General features: G+C 37.7%; 1 protein-coding gene across 5 annotated transcripts; it reads right to left on the reverse strand.

The window, feature by feature from the left end:
• Nucleotides 1–452: 452 nt before the first annotated feature.
• On the reverse strand, nucleotides 453–3,431 carry LOC107933371 (putative pentatricopeptide repeat-containing protein At3g16890, mitochondrial). Of its 5 annotated transcripts, none has more exons than XM_041088550.1 (5): nucleotides 3,001–3,431; nucleotides 2,616–2,744; nucleotides 2,293–2,507; nucleotides 2,104–2,188; nucleotides 453–1,585 (listed from the first exon to the last, which is right to left on the reverse strand). In XM_041088550.1, the coding sequence occupies exons 4-5, from the start codon at nucleotides 2,166–2,168 to the stop codon at nucleotides 976–978; spliced, it is 675 nt and encodes a 224-aa protein (XP_040944484.1). In that variant the 5' UTR covers nucleotides 2,169–2,188; nucleotides 2,293–2,507; nucleotides 2,616–2,744; nucleotides 3,001–3,431; the 3' UTR covers nucleotides 453–975. The 5 variants fall into 5 exon arrangements, with proteins under 5 accessions (XP_040944484.1, XP_040944482.1, XP_040944483.1 ...); XM_041088548.1 differs by having other exon boundaries at nucleotides 2,104–2,194; XM_041088549.1 differs by having other exon boundaries at nucleotides 2,104–2,194; nucleotides 3,020–3,427.
• Between the last annotated feature and the right edge of the window lie 13,579 nt (nucleotides 3,432–17,010).

Raw genomic sequence — 17,010 nt, forward strand, 5'->3', positions numbered from 1 at the left:
AATAAATCAAATTAAATATATAATAATACTCAATTATTAAGCTACAATATTAACCGTCATAAATTGAAAACAACTAAAGTCAAATAAATTATTTGTAATTGTGTTAAAAAATTAAAAAAATAAAGATTAAATAATTATAAATTAACTTCCAAATCACATTAAACAACAAAATTATCCACAAAATTATTTTAAAAAATATATAAAATGAAAGTTTAATAAAAACACACAAAAATTTGTGTTTGTGAAGCTTTTAAAAATTGTCTTTTATTTTTCTTTAATTTGCTTGTTATATAAATTATTTATTAATTGTCTACTTTAAATTTTAAAGTTTTTCCATTTTAAAATTGGTTAATAAAAAATTTAAAGTAGATAAAAATAATAATTTCATCTAGGATTAAAATAAATTTATACCAGTACGAAAAAGAGAAATAATATTAGTAATACCATGAAAATTGTCAATAAAATCCAAATTTGTGGAGGAAATTATAGAATTCAAGTACAACTCACACAACTTTTGATACACATCACCAACAGGCAATTTCTGAAATTTAATCCCCCCAACGAGCGTATTAGAAAGAACACCGATAGTCAATGGGGTTTAAATGTGAGTTTCATTATTAACAAACTTGATAAACACAGTGAATCCTTCTCTTCAAATAAACCATATTTCTTTTGAATAGCTCTTTGAGATGACCTTTTATTACACTACTCGTAGTACAATAATAGGCTTTAAATATAAGAAAGCTTAAAATGCAGAACAAATCATTTCTGTTAGCACTTGTAAGCATAAACCATGTAAATTCTCAGAGGAAGATTACAGCTGCTGCATGCAACTACCTTCAACCCCATAGCCTCCCTTATTCCGGTCCAGAATTTCAGCTAATATGTGGCAAAATTTCAATTTTGTTTTCCACTATAGCAGTATAGCCTCTTATCTTTGAAAATAATCTGGGAGCAGAGGGTGCCAATTGAAGTTCATTGCTTGATTTTTCTAGCAACTGAACCCGCGTATCCAACCAGATAATAAGTGCAACATCTTGAGCATATAGTATGGCATAAATGAACAGGTAGACCACCTGATGTTCCGTTGCATTGCAAAGTTAAAAATATCGACAACCCACCCTTAATCATCTGGTCAAAATATCGATCACCCTCAGCACATTTCCCTACACTATACAAGGCTTGCATAAGTGCAAGATATGTATTAAACCCTGGTTTCAAACCTCGCTCTATATAGCTATCCAAAATTTGACATGTTTCATCAAGATTGAATCCCTTTATCAAACATGTCATCGTAAGGTTAAATGTTAAATTATCAGGCATGTAGCCTCTCCCCGAAAGTTTATTCATAAACAATGTTGCTTCCGTAGCCATATGGTGATTCGAAAGACAAAGCAGTAGAGTATCACAAGCCAATCTCTGCATCATAGGCTCCTTCTCCAAGAACATTATCAACAACTCGAATGCCTTTCGTGGAGCCACACAACGGAAAACCCCATGAATCAACGATCTCACGGTAGCTTCATTAGGAAACACATTCCTTTTCTTCATCGTCTCAATAAGTTTAAACGCATCATCGACCCTCCTGGCATTACAGTACCCATCAATTAAGATGGTATAAGTACACATATTCGGTGAGTATCCGAAAATTTCCATCTGCTTAACTAACCGAACTGCCTCATCGATGACACCGGCTTTACAAACACCATGAATGAGAATATTGTATGTAAACCTATCTGGTTTACAGTTATCAGCTGACATTTGTTAAAACTTCAAATAAGCTAAATCAAGTGAATTGGATTTTAGTAACGCATCAATCACAAGATTATACAATCTAGTGCTAGGATTAATACCCAAAAATGAAATCTGCCCAAATATCTCAGCACAATACTTAGCTAATCCTAATCTTCCCCAACTACCAATCAAAACACAAATCAAATCTTCAGTGAAACTAAGGCCTGAATTCCTAATATCATTAACCAGTTCAACAGATAACAAAACCGGACCTTTTTGATAAAGGGCATTAGCTAAAGCAGCATTATGGTTTTTTGGCAGTATAAAAGCATAACTACATAATTCAGTAGTTTGAACAAAACCCTTTACCAGGATAGCTGCTTCTGGGGTTTGCATGTGGTTACAAAGACTCCAGAGACCTCACAGCACCCCATAGCCTCTTATTTCTTCTAGTCTTCAACTTAGGAACAAATAAACAGCATCAAACGAACAAATTATACAAGCAAACAGATGAAGAAAAGCATTTGTTCTTCAAATCCGAAAATATATATAACTTACTGGTGATCCAGTATTAGGAAAATCATGGCTTAAAGCCTCTTTTGCACTATACTGGACTAAATTCATACTTGAAAACTTTGTCATTGAAAGATGAGCAACCAACGATGCCAAAGATAGAGTCAATACAAATAATGCAACCCATTTTATCTTAGATTTGAACACAATCTTTACTCAAAATTACTTTCTTGGATGTTGAATTTAACACCCAATTCTCCCTACAATCCAAAAATCCAAATATATACATTAAAATTCCAAAAAACCACATTAAAACAAATCAAAGTAAAATAAAACATAATGAAAAAAGACTTTTTTTTCTTTTTTACCTGGAAAGTTGCAGCAAGCCCCCAGTGAAGAGAACCCAGTTCTAGAAAACCACCAAACAACATGAAGAACCCAGATTTGAATCAAAGATTTAGAACCTTCTTTTTCATTTTCCCCCTTGATTTATTAGGCTGAAAAACAAGGAATTGGGAAGTGGGTAGAGTTCAAATCTGGATTGGAAGCAATGGACTTAACACAAAACTTTAAACACCCTCCGATGCAATCACAAGGGAAAAAATCCCACAACAAGACAAACAGAGAAATATGGAAGGAATTTTAAGAGAGAATTAATAAGAGAGAATGCATGATGAAGAGTGAAGAGAGGTTAAGAGAAAACAAAGTGTTTCAAAGAGGATGAAGAGAATTCTCATCGTAAATTACACTTACCCACTTAGCTAACACTTACAATCGCAGTTCAATACGAACAATTTCAGTACAAGCACTTCAAGAATCTTCAACGAATAGAAGGGAACCTTCTGGGTCTTCTTTTCTCGACTGTGGCTGCTGATGACAGTGAGGCCAACAAAGAGAAGGGACGATGGACAGAGAGGAAGGAAGAAGAGAAGGGAAAATATCTTACGGCTTCCAATTCGGGAAGACATTTTCCATAAATTGGTTTTGGTTTTACCCGTGTTTTGGAAAATGTTTTCCTATAGGAATTCATTTTCCATGAAACAAACACTGGAAATTAAGGAAAATGTTTTTCGGAAAACATTTTCCACCAAACAAATGGAGCTTTAGAGTTACTAGCTTTTACGGGCATGCGATTCCTAACTTTAGAAGTAACTCGAGGGACATGGTGAGAAAGGTTGGTGGCTCGGTTAGGGAAGATTGGGTGGTTGGGGTAGACTTTAATGCTATTTTGAATGAAGCTGAAAAGGATGGCGGTCGGAGGAAGGCGCGGGTGCAGATGAATAATATAACACCCCAATCCCGTATCCGTCGCCGGAATAGATAAATGGGCGTTACTAGTCTTGAAACTCATATCAGAACAGTAAGTTTTTTTTTTTTGAACATTCCTTTAGATAAGTACTAAAGACAGTCAGGGATACAATTTAAACTTCTCTAAGTAAACATTCAAAAGATGCCATTTTCGCATGGCTTATATACATTAACAAAAAATATTCTTCCGCCACTAGTCTATTCTATACATGCCATAAGATAATCCAAAACGTAGCAGTACCAAACAGTGGATAGTGATAGTGTGACGAGTTGCTGACGATCCCCGAGCCTGTAGCTTCGCAATGAGATCTATAAAACAGAGGAAACAGAGTAAACGGAGTAAGCATTACAATGCTTAGTAAGTTTTAAGCAGTGTCAACAGATAACAATCAAATTATAACATAGTTGTTCGTATTTTTATTTCACTATTCCTTCGGGCATACCATCCCTTTACCGAATGTGCACATCTCATCATATACAATAAGCAGATAAACTTTCACATAAAAGTGAGCTCATGTGACATAGATATATCGTATGATTTCACATAACCTCTCACACTGATCCGATGTCACATAATCATAGGAATAGTCTCATAGATTGCTCTCGTATGCATCACATAACTACCTTATGATTTAGTGCAAATCAAGCTCACATATAAACTTGGAGTACATACCTGTTTAACCTTTCGCATTGAATATATTTATAAGCAATTCTTATTACGAAGTCTTATAGCTTTAACCTCTACTCGGATTATCGGTGAGACCTTTAGCTCGGATGTAATCTCCACACGAAGTTATCGAGTCTTTAGAGCTCGGATATAGTACGAGCACGAAGCCTACGGACATTAATCAATGATAATATTCTCGCATAAAGCCTGCAGGGTTTTAACCCGGATATAGTACTGACACAAATGCCCTTCGGGACTTATCACATTTATACACTTTCACATCCATCACGTTGGCCACTCGGCCCTATCACATATATACACTTTCACATTCATCACATTGGCCATTCGGCCTTATCACATATATACACTTTCACATTCATCACATCGGCCATTAGGCATTATCACATATATACACTTTCACATTCACCACATCGGCCATTAGGCCTTATCACATATATACACTTTCACATTCACCACATCGATCATTAGGCCTTATCACATATATATACACTTTCACATTCACCACATCGGCCATTAGGCCTTATCACATATATACACATTCACATTCATCACATCGGCTATTAGGCCTTATCACATATATACACTTTCACATTCATCACATCGGCCATTAGGCCTTATCACATATATACACTTTCACATTCACCACATCGGCCATTAGGCCTTATCACATATATATACACTTTCACATTCACCACATCGGCCATTAGGCCTTATCACATATATACACTTTCACATTCATCACATCGGCCATTAGGCCTTATCACATATATATACACTTTCACATTTACCATATCGGCCATTAGGCCTTATCACATATATACACTTTCACATTCATCACATCGGCTATTAGGCCTTATCACATATATATACACTTTCACATTCACCACATCGGCCATTAGGCCTTATCACATATATATATACACTTTCACATTCATCACATCGGCCATTAGGCCTTATCACATATACTATCATGTACAGACTTGGTCTTGGCCGAATCTACATCCATCACTTTCCAATGAATAATTCAATTTTACGCCATACTATCATTTCATATTCGAATACTCATAAACTTACAATATCACGATTTAGAATTCAAGTATGGGTTTAATCAATAGCTTATGAGCAACTAAAACAAGTTTATCAAGGTTTACAACATAATCTCAAATTCAGCACAAGCTGTTTTTCCTGAGCAATAGTCACTAAATTATTTATAACTGGAGCTACAAAACTCCAAATCACTTTTCGTTAATTTTTCCTGAATATAGACTCGTATATCTTCCATCCATAAAATTTCCAGAATTTTAGGTTTGGCCAATCAATACCAGATTTTTCTTAAAGTTTCCTCTGTTTCACTGTTTGACTAATCTGACCACTCTTCACTACGAATCAAATTTCTCATTTTACAGAATTCAAAATGTGTTGTATTTGATTTCATTTGAAACTAGACTCGTTAAGCTTTAATTTCATGTCTCATTCAGCCTCTAATTCAAGTCCATAAATTTATGGTGATTTTCTAAAGTCACGTTACTGCTGCTGTCCTAAGCAGACTATTTCAAATTACCCTTAAATTCCCAAGCTCAAACACTTAAGAACTTACCATTTGAGCTTAGACCATATCATGGCCACATCATATCTTATTAAATCAACTCATCATGTCCTATTATAATTGAATTTACTCAACGTTTAAACACTTAAAACTTACCTCGGATGTGGTCGAACAATTTCGGCGGCTATTCGATCACTTTTTCCTTTCCCTTATCCAACTGTGGTCCTCTAAGCTCTTGAGCTAATTCAAACAAATTTAACTTATTAAAGTCTCATTATGCTAGCTTATGGCCGAATATGACAAGGAGTTTGATTGGTCATATGGCCACCTTCTAGCTCAACTACACAATGGTCATATGCATTTTTAATCACATCAAGCAATTTAATACAATTCATTCGAACATCAAAAGAAAACCTCAAGGTACTTAGCCCATATATACTTTAGGCATTAGAGTCACATATATATATGGAATCATGAATCAAACTCAACATTTTAGCTAATATTCCCCCTTGGCCGAATTTTCTAAGCCAAGACAAAAGCATCAATATGCTTGCCTCTAACCGAATACATGCAACACCAATCTTCTTCCTATGGCCGAATATGCATGTCTATGTTGAGGCCGATTATATACTTAATACCACACATAAATGGCATACATTTTACTAACTAATGCATTACATATTATTTAACCATGTATATCACCAATCAATTTCATCACAATTTCACTTAAGCATAATCTCAATACAATACATCGTGCTCAAATCATTATTCAAGTTCAAATTCGGCCAGCACACATGTACATACTAGCAACTATGTATTAACATTACATTTCATACTATAACCGAATGTATAGCTCATCGAAATATATTTATTCATGTTCCCTTAACACATATTGGTCAACTAGATCATGCATTATTCTTTGGCACATTTGGTCATTAAAGCAATCACCTATTTAACTTTCAAGCATTTTTATACTAACATTTCTCCCAAAGCCGAATTTATATACAACCTTTAGTACTCATTTAAAGTTTATATTTTAAGTAATTAATATACACAATATTAACCAAATATCCATTTACTAAGCATTTTAACAAATTTTCCTTCAACTATCCACACATTCGGCAATCACATAATCAAACACTAAACCTTAACTTCCAAGCCAAAACAACTAGCAAATTCAACACATCCAACATAAATTTCCATGCTAATGACATCAAAACAACTACTAAGAATTTCAAGCTCCTTGGCCGAATTTCAATCTTCCAAAATAACAAAAATTTGAGCCATGAAATAGGTAGAATTCAAACTAACCATTCAATTTATGCATGAATTTCCAAGAGTAGCATTGTACATACCTTGATCTAGCAATCTCCTTAGCCGAAAATTTTAACAACAAAAGGAAATTTCTTCTCCACCCTTTCCTAGCTACGACAATGGAGGAATAAACCAACTTTGGTTTCTCCTCCCACTAACACATTATTTTTATTACCCATACTCTTTTATTCATCTTTAATTCATTTAATACATTTTTATTACATATTTCTCACCACTAATAAATATAATAATATTAAACCATGCATATAATGCCCATACTTATGAGCTTGGCCGGCCACTAGCATTAAAAGTGGCAAATTGGCATGCAAACCCACTTATTTGCATCATTCAATAATTAATCACTTAAAATAAGCCACACATATATTCAAAGCTTCTCACATAAGTCCTTTTTTATTTAGAAACACATTCAAATTGACAAAAATCAAAGCATTCAAATTTCACACATGCATGATCACATATTTTAGACATAAAATATTATATTCAATTATTTCTGCAACTCGATTTAGCGGTCCCGAAACCACTTCCCGACTAGGGTCAGAATAGGGCTGTCACAAATAAGTTCAAAGACATCATGAATGAGTTGGCTCTCGTAGACATTAAACCCGAGAAAGGATGGTTCACTTGGGTTAAGAATAGGAGTCACTTGGGTTAAGAATAGGAGTGGTGGAAGCATGATAAAGGAAATGTTAGATAGGTTTTTAAGTTCGGTGTCCCTGATTGAGAAGTTCCCTTTTATGGCTACTAGTGTGGTGCGCCAAACTAAGTCTGACCATGATGCTATTATTCTGGATATGTGGGGTGTAAGCCAAAAGAATTTCCCAAAGAACCTAGGCTGTGTTTCAAGTTTGATGGCTGCTGGGCTACAGACAGGGAGGCTAAAAGCATTATTAGTAGTGCTTGGAACAGGGGTGTTTTGAGCTATTTTGAAAAGATTGATAGTATTCGTTCTTCGCCCATGGCAACGTGATAAATATGGCAAAATGAAAAGAGAGATTCGTAAGCATAAGCAAAAGATTGACGTGGTTATAGATTCTTCTCAAAGAATTGATAGTGCGAATGCCTTGAAGGAGACTCACTGTAGGCTTGACCATTTCTATGCTAAAGAAGAGAAATATTGGGCTCAAAGGTCTCGATCTCAATAGCTTAGAGCGGGAGATAGAAATACGCGGTATTTTCATGCGAGAGCCACTAGCCGTTTCAAGAAGAATAACATTGAGAAGCTTAAAGACTTGAATGGGAATTGGGTGACTGACAATAAAGACATTTGCAATGTGGCTAAACTTGAATGGGAATTGGGTGACTGACAATAAAGACATTTGCAATATGGCTAATTAAAGACTATTTTGCGTAGGCTGTTTCGATCAAACAGTCAAATAGTGGACAACCATGAAATGAATTATATACAGGAGTGTGACAAACGAGTAGCTTATTATGGACTACACGGAGAGTGAGGTTGCTCAAGCTATCAAACAGATGGATTCGAGAAAAGCCCCTAGCGTTGATGGCCTCTCGGGGAGCTTCATCAAATATAATTGAGAGACCGTGGGAAATGATAATATTGGGTTCTACTTGGATGTTCTCAATGGAAATAAAGATATCTCTATCCTTAATGATACTATAATCATTCTTATTCTTAAAATTTTGGACTCTTGTGATATTACTAATATTTGCCCTATTAGTTTATGTAGGTTTATCTACAAGATCATCTCTAAGATCATCTCTAATGTTGTTGCAAATCCACTAAAAGTTGCTCTCCCTAATTGTATTAGTCAAAATCAAAGCGATTTTGTCCCGAAAAGAATGATACATGACAATATATTGATCTCTCACGAATTTTCTCTACCTTTAAAGCTCTAAAAACGACCTTAATAAAGGGTTTGTTATCAAACTCGACATGAACAAAACATACGATCGTATGGAATAGAATTTTATCGAGAAGATCATAAAGAAAATGAGCTTTGTTGAGAAGTGGATTGATAAAATAATGATAAAATAATGGGTTGCGTTTGTTCGGTAAGATATTTAGTTAAATGTAATAATATTTTGTCAGATGTTATTATTCTCGAAAGGGGACTCCGTCCAGAGAATCCCCTCTCTCTTTATTTGCTCTTATTTTGCATGGAAACATTTTTGAGGATGTTTATTAATGCACAAGGTAATAATGTTTTATGAAGGATCCGAGCTAGTATAAACGCCCTAGGATAAATCACCATTTTTTCTCCGACGAGTCCCTACTTTTTGTGAGAAATAAAAAAAGTGATGTTGAGAGTCTTGTTAATACTCTAAAGGTCTTTGCTAATGCTTGAGGTCAAGAGATTAATTTTGATAACTCAATGGTTTTTTTTAGTCCTAACACTTCTAAGGTGCAAAGACAAACTTTTGGCGATCTACTTGGCATGAAGGTGGTGGAAAAATGGGACAACTACCTAGGCCTTCCTCTTTCGGTAGGTAAGAAGAAAACATTGGCTTTCCAAGAGATTACTAATAGGTTGTCGTGCAAGATAAACGATTGGACTAAGAGACTACTATCCTTTGGTGGCAAAGAAGTCTTCATCAAAACTGTCTTTCAATTTATTCCAATGTACGCATTGTCCCTTTTTTTTGGTCCCAAAGGTGTGATTGAAGATATACAAGCAAAGATAAGTAGAACGTGGTGGTCCGGTAAGGAGAAGGGCAGATTCTGGACGATGCTTCCTTAGAAGACCTTGTGTCACCCTAAGGGCATGTGAGGTCTCGGCATCAAGGATATTCAGCTGTTCAATTTGGCTCTTCTTGGGCGTCAAGTGTGGAGGCTTATAAACAACAAAGATACCCTATGTTTTAAAGTGTTGTCTTCAAAATACTTTCCCGATGGTGATATCTTTCATCCCAAAAGAGTTGACAAAGCCTCTTTTACTTGGTCCAGCATTGCTACTGCGGCGGAAGCTTTTAAGGATGGTTTCGGTTTGCCGATCCGGAGTGACAATCGGATCAACATTTGGATTGATAATTGGGGGTTGGAAGGTTTACATGGTGGGATTCTTAATTCTAATATGCTTAACCCTAACGAGTGTAGTGTGAAAGACCTTTGGCTCGGGGATTGTAGAAGCTGGAACATTGGTAAAGTTCATGAGCTATATGGGAAAGATTTGGGTGACTAAATTTGTAACTTACCTATTGAGGGTGAGGGCCAGTGCGATAGAACTGTGTGGTTTCATAACACTCATGGTTGTTTCACTTCGAAGTCAGCTTATTCTTGGTTATATTGAAGGAAATGGGGCTTGGTCCTCATAGGTTCTTTTGGAAAGCTTTATGGAAGCTCGATACTATCCCTAAGGTTCGGGTGTTTACGTGGCATGTGGGACACGAGATCCTCCCTACTAACGTTAAAATTGCATCCATTTAGCGTGGCTCTTGGCAGGGGTGTCCTAGGTGCGGGGTGAGTACAAGCCCCTCATTCATGCAGTAAAAGACTGCCCTACTTCTTAGGCGACCCTCTCTATTGGTGGTTGGAATGAAAACACCATTTTGAAGGAGTATAAAATCTGTATTGATTGGCTAGAAGATATGATGAGAGTGCTTGATAAAAGAGCTATGGCTAACCTTATGACTACAATGTGGAATTGCTGGAATAATAGAAACAGTTTCATCTTCAGGGGAAAGGAAAAGGAGGTGCAGGTCATTTGGGATAGGGCCAGTACCCTTAGCCAAGATTTTGCATTTGTAACTTGATGAATGAGTCGTTGCTGTCCCCTAACCTCGCTGTTAAAAAATGGGAAAAACCTCCAAGGGTTTTGTAAAAATAAATTTCAACGCAACAGTGGGTGATAACAGAATTGGTTATGGAGCGATTGCAAGGGATGATGACGGGCTTTGTGCTGGGTGGTGGAAAGGGTTTTATAGAAAAGACAATGTCGATCGAAGAAGCCGAGTGTCATGCTTTTAAAGTAAGTATCAAGATGGCGTGTCAGTTGAAGAAAAATCGTACAAACATCAGAATAAATGGTGCACGGATTAAGGGGGCAAATTACCAAAAAAAGTCATTTTTTTAAAATTTACCGAAATGGGCCATTTTCTGGGAAATCGTGTCCACGTCAGCGTGATGTCAGGGTACGTGGCAGGACATCGCATCCATGTCAGCAGGTCACGTCCACGTCAGCGTGATGTCAGGGTACGTAACAGGACATCGCGTCCACGTCAGTAGGTCGCGCTGACTGGACGCGATGTCCTGCCACGTAGCGCATTCCTAGGGACGCAATTTTGACGTTTTTTTCACATTTGGTTTTTTTGGATTTTAGGGTTTAGGGTTCAAGCTTTTTAGGGTTTTTAGGTCCCGGAATAAAATATTTCGAGTTGACGTTTCTGGTCAAATAGTATAAAATCGCTTCTACCAAGATGCTATTTGAGAAGAAATTGTGAAATCGCGCCCTCGTGGACGCGATTTTGCTACAGTAGGTCATGTAAGAAATAATTTTTTTGACGTTTCTAAGCAAATAGTATAAAATCACTTATACCAGGATGCTATTTGAGAAGAAATTGTGAAATCGTGCCCTCGTGGATGCGATTTTGCTACAGTAGCAAGTTTGGGCTGAGGCTATAAATTAGGCAGAAAATGTTCTTAGAATGCATAAGTCATAGCAGAAACAATTTAGAGAGGCTAAGAAAGTTAGAGTTTCAAAATGAGTGAACGTATTAGTGATGTTATTTACTACGATCGTGAGGTTTGCCACACCGAGAATGGTGTTGTTTTTTTGTCAGAGAATACGGTGCGACTGTCATTTAACCAGAACATAGATTTGACAAAACTTCGTAAAAGAATTAGGCGTAAAATCTTCGGAACGACGCCAATGAAAGTTCTGTCAATCACGTATCGATTTTGTTCTTGTGTTGATTCGGTGACATATGACTCGTTCGACATAAAAGGTGCTCGTAGCTTAGAGGCAATGGTGCAGACTCATCTTGTTAGCGGAGCAACTTATATTGAGTTATATGTACAATTTACGTCACCAACTGATGTACTTCTGTCCGGTGTTCGAGATGTATACATGACCCCTGACCGACACTTGGTTACCAGGTTACAAAATACGGAACAACCCATGTTCGGTAGCGGTGTCGAATGCACATCCCTCGCAAGACACTCTGTCGGTGGATGGGACATGTACATCGGTGGCTCGACGTTTGATGCTGGAAATACGTACTAGGGAACAGCATCAAGTTCTAGTGGATGACAATTTACATCCAATTGGGGACGTTATCAAATGCCCAGAAGAAGGGATGACGTACTACCTACAACGTCAACCGGTGAGGGGACGTCGTACGCTGCAGATGATTGCGGGTTAGAAGATGACTCCGATGTGGATCCACCTCGAGAGCCCGGGCCGGATAGTGTAGAGGTGGGATTATTTTCTGAATCGGAGCCTATTCCAACAGAAGGTGAATATGGTGAAAGGAGTTCAGATGATGAAGAAAATCCACGATTCAGAGCATACTCACCTCCAGCCCAGATGCATAATGTCGATCTGTCAGCAGATGATGCGTTAGAGTTTCCAGATCTACCACACCGGTTGCGCGATCGTACAAGTTCGGGGGTAGATTTCGGTGAACTTGAAGTTGGTAATCAGTTTACCAACAAGGATAGTTTTATTGGTGCTTTGGAACAGCATAGCATCAAAAACGACGTTAATTACCACGTCGTTAAATCAAAATATGATAAGTTTGAGGCGAAGTGTGCGGTGCAAGACGACACATGTTCATGGAAAATCGTTGCCTTGTTAAGGAAAAGGACAGGGTTGTGGGAGATAAAAAAGTACAAAGGTCCACATACATGTGCTGCAGGTACAGTGTTGAATGTATCTGAATAATAATTTTATTTTGCAATGTTGCATTATTTAATGTACTCTCTCTGTAGGTGTTTCACAAGATCATCCCAAAAATGGATTCAACTATGTTGGCTAGCTTGATACTGCCCATGATAAAAGCAGATCCTAGGACTTCAGTGCCGGTGATAATTGCCAATATCCGTAGCCAAATGGGGTACATGCCCTCTTACTGCAAGGCTTGGATAGCTAAGAAAAATGCGTTGGAGAAGATGCATAGTGGGTGGGACGCCTCATATAATGAAATATGGCAGTGGTGTCAGGTGCTAGAGAGATACGTCCCAGGTGCCATCACAGGCCTTGAAACGGAACATGCGTACTACAACGGCCGATTGCTACGTGGATGCCAAGTGTTCAAACGCCTATTTTGGACCTTTAAGCAATGCCGAGACGCATTTCCATACTGCAAGCCGTTGGTACAAATTGACGGTACCTTCATGTTCGGTAGGTATACTCATCGGCTATTGATTACAGTGCCACAGGACGGCGGTGGGAGAATTCTTCCAATTGAATTTTTAATAACACCGGGGGAGTCGTTTGATGACTGGGATTTCTTTCTCTCTAGGTTAAGGAGGCATGTGTGCCCCCAACCTGATATCTGTGTTATTTCAGATCGGGGCACCGGTATACTAGCTACATTTGATCGAGAGGGAAGCTTGTGGCAGCGCACACACCATAGATATTGCCTAAGACACGTTGCTTCGAACTACTACAGGCAATATCCATCTAAGAGCGAACGACGACAAGTGACCAACATGGGTATTTACTCTATAACTGTATTATTTCGTTTGTCAATTTGAATTAGTTTTATTGGTAGAAGTGGTATAAAATATTCGCTATGATCTTATATTGGCATGGTATGAAATAAATAAAGATCGTTTTCACGAGATGTTGGCAATTTTATGATCCCAAAACGGAGAAGGGACGGACTACCTTTGTAACATACGTTTCGAACAGTGGGCACAAGCATACGACGGAGGCCTACAATACGGCCATATGACATCGAACTTGACAGGATGCATAAATTCTGTTCTTAAAGGAATGCGCCATCTACCGATAACATCGGTTGTGCGAGAGATATATTTCCGTTTGGCGGTGCTATTTCCAAAGTGAACAACAACTTATGCAGGCTAGATGCAGGGTGGCTATGTATGGTGCAGTAAGGTAGTTCAAGAAATTAACAATGCGAAGGTGAGGGCAAACATCATGCACACAGTGTGTCACGATCGAGACAATTTATAGTTTCGCGTGACGGAGTTTGACAGACCGCACCAAGGTGTTGTTGGCGGGCAATATCGTGTACACTTGCGAAACAGGACTTGTGACTGTGGGAAGTTTGATGCACTTCGTTATCCATGCGCTCATGTTTTTGCAGCTTGTCAAAAACTCCGTCTGGATCCGATGAGTTATGTGGACGAAGTGTACAAATTAGAAAACATGTACAACGTATGGAGACACGTTTTCCCACCGGTCCAGATGAACGTAAGTGGCCGCCCGTATCTCTTACTCCTTTTAAGCTGTTACCAGATAGAGAATTGCGTCGCAAACCAAAGGGTCGACCTTGCTCCACTAGAATACGAAACAATATGGATATTCGAGAAACAGCCAGTCAACAAAAGTTGTGCGGATGGTGTAGGAACCCAGGCCATACAAGTCGATCATTCCCTAATCGCAATAGTTGAATGTAATTTTAGAAAAAAATTATTTTATTCAATTATTAATTGATAATTGTATTAATTGTTAGTAAAATTATCAAATTAGTTTAATTTCTTAATTGTTAGTATAAGTCAAAACATTTTACCAAATCTAACATTATGTAAAATTATGTAAAATTATTAAGTCCCAAAATTTTGTTAATGGTTAGTAAAATTATCAAATTATGTAAAATTAGGTTTGGGTTAGGGTTTTTAATTAAGTTAGGGTTTTTAATTAAATTAGCTTAGAGTTAGGGTTTTTAATTAAATTAGGTTAGGGTTAGGGTTTTTAATTAAATTAGGTTAGAGTTAGGGTTTTTAATTAAATTAGGTTAGAGTTAGGGTTTTTAATTAAGTTAAGGTTTTTAATTAAGTTAGGTTAGGGTTTTTAATTAAGTTAGGGTTTTAGGGTTTTAGGGCTTAGGGTTTAGGGTTTAAGGTTTTTAATTAAGTTAGAGTTTTTAATTAAGTTAGGGTTTTTAATTAAATTAGGTTAGGGTTAGGGTTTTTAATTAAATTAGGTTAGAGTTAGGGTTTTTAATTAAATTAGGTTAGGGTTAGGGTTAGGGTTAGGGTTTTTAATTAAATTAGGTTAGAGTTAGGGTTTTTAATTAAATTAGGTTAGGGTTAGGGTTTTTAATTAAATTAAGTTAGGGTTAGGGTTTTTAATTAAATTAGGTTAGAGTTAGGGTTTTTAATTAAGTTAGGGTTTTTAATTAAGTTAGGTTAAAGTTAGGGTTTTTAATTAAGTTAGGGTTTTTAATTAAATTAGGGTTTTTAATTAAGTTAGGGTTTTTATTACATCAAATAGAACTTCTATTTTATTATATTAAATAAACTTCTATTTTATTACATCAGATAATAAATTTAAATACGACAATCAATGTCTATGCCCGGGGGATTCGATTCCATATGGCGGCCCTCGACGGTTACGCGCTGGATTCCTCCTTCCTCTAGCTTCCGGCGGCGGTTGTTCTTCCTCCAGTGGTGATTGTGGTTCTTCCAGTTTGACATCTGGTTGTCGGACATGGGACGATGATCCACCTTCAAAGAATAGTGTATGTGGAGGTGTCTGCATCATGAACATCGACAGTGTTTGAAAGCCATACGTTGGTGGCGAGTGGTAAAAATGAGATCTCCCCAACGGCCCCCCTTGCGATCCCTCTTGCACCGCTGGCCTAGATATGGGCGGTCCACTCGGCATAACAGGAAATGGAGCTGAACCGGGCATTTGGCTCCAACCTGCCATAGGATTCAGAAAATGATACATGTAAGGGTTATGGTACATATAAGGGCTAGGAAACACACCTGGCATCATAGGGAAAGGCGGTTGCGTGGGTATCATCTGTTGAATTGTTGCGTCAAGTGACTGCGTCGGTGCTCTCGTTGGAGACGGTGATTGCATGGCCGCTGATGATGAGCCGGGTGACTGTCTGGGCCTCATTGTGGGGCTGCCTTCGTAGTCTTCTCGTCTTGGATTTAGAGGCCCGCGCCTTTCCCTTCCGACACGTATTTGCCGCTGCCTCTCCTCTGGCGTAAGAAATACGGCTTGCCATGGATCCTAAACCATGGCATGTATTCTGGAACACACGCTAACTCCGAAACGATGATTTGTTCCCAAGTAGGTAGATATTCATACCGATTTTCCCACATTTCTGTGTACTCGGACCAGTATCTAGGCCAATCCGTACCTAATAGCCGAAGGTCGATTTTGTGGTGATCGTCAAACACCTTAGGGTCCGCAGGAATAGATTGTCTACATCCAAACTGTTGTAGCACTCTGTCTGTCTGGTGGGGCTCCACGGTTGCATAGTTTATCAACACCACTTTAACGTGCCAAGTGTTCGGATTTTGTAAAAACTCTTCCGGGATTATTGCCCGAATTGCCGGATCCTCGTATGGTGTCCATTGAAACTATATGAACATGATAGAAATATTAGCTATATACATAATGCTAAATACTAAATACTAAATATCAATCGACTAGCGAATGTATGGAAATATCTATTTGCAATAATACTTACTTCTGCTTTCGACCGTTGCTCCAATAGAAGCCGTATATCTTCAAGTTCAGACGGTAATCCATGATAACTTGCCGGATGGTTCCACCTAATTAAATAAATTTTTAGCATACTTCTATTCTTACAAAATCTACATAATAATTCCAAAATGTATTATAAAATTTACCTCGTTACGAGTGGGAATGTATATGGGTGGTTCACTCGAGGACGTAGAAATGGAAAGCGAAATCGTGCCCATGATTGCAGTAGTGACAGACAACCTCCGATGTTTACTCTCCTCGGTCGCGTCGCCCCGCACATCTCCCGATATAATGTT

The sequence above is a fragment of the Gossypium hirsutum genome, chromosome D02 (assembly GCF_007990345.1).
Source record: "Gossypium hirsutum isolate 1008001.06 chromosome D02, Gossypium_hirsutum_v2.1, whole genome shotgun sequence".
Classification (NCBI taxonomy): Eukaryota; Viridiplantae; Streptophyta; class Magnoliopsida; order Malvales; family Malvaceae; genus Gossypium; species Gossypium hirsutum.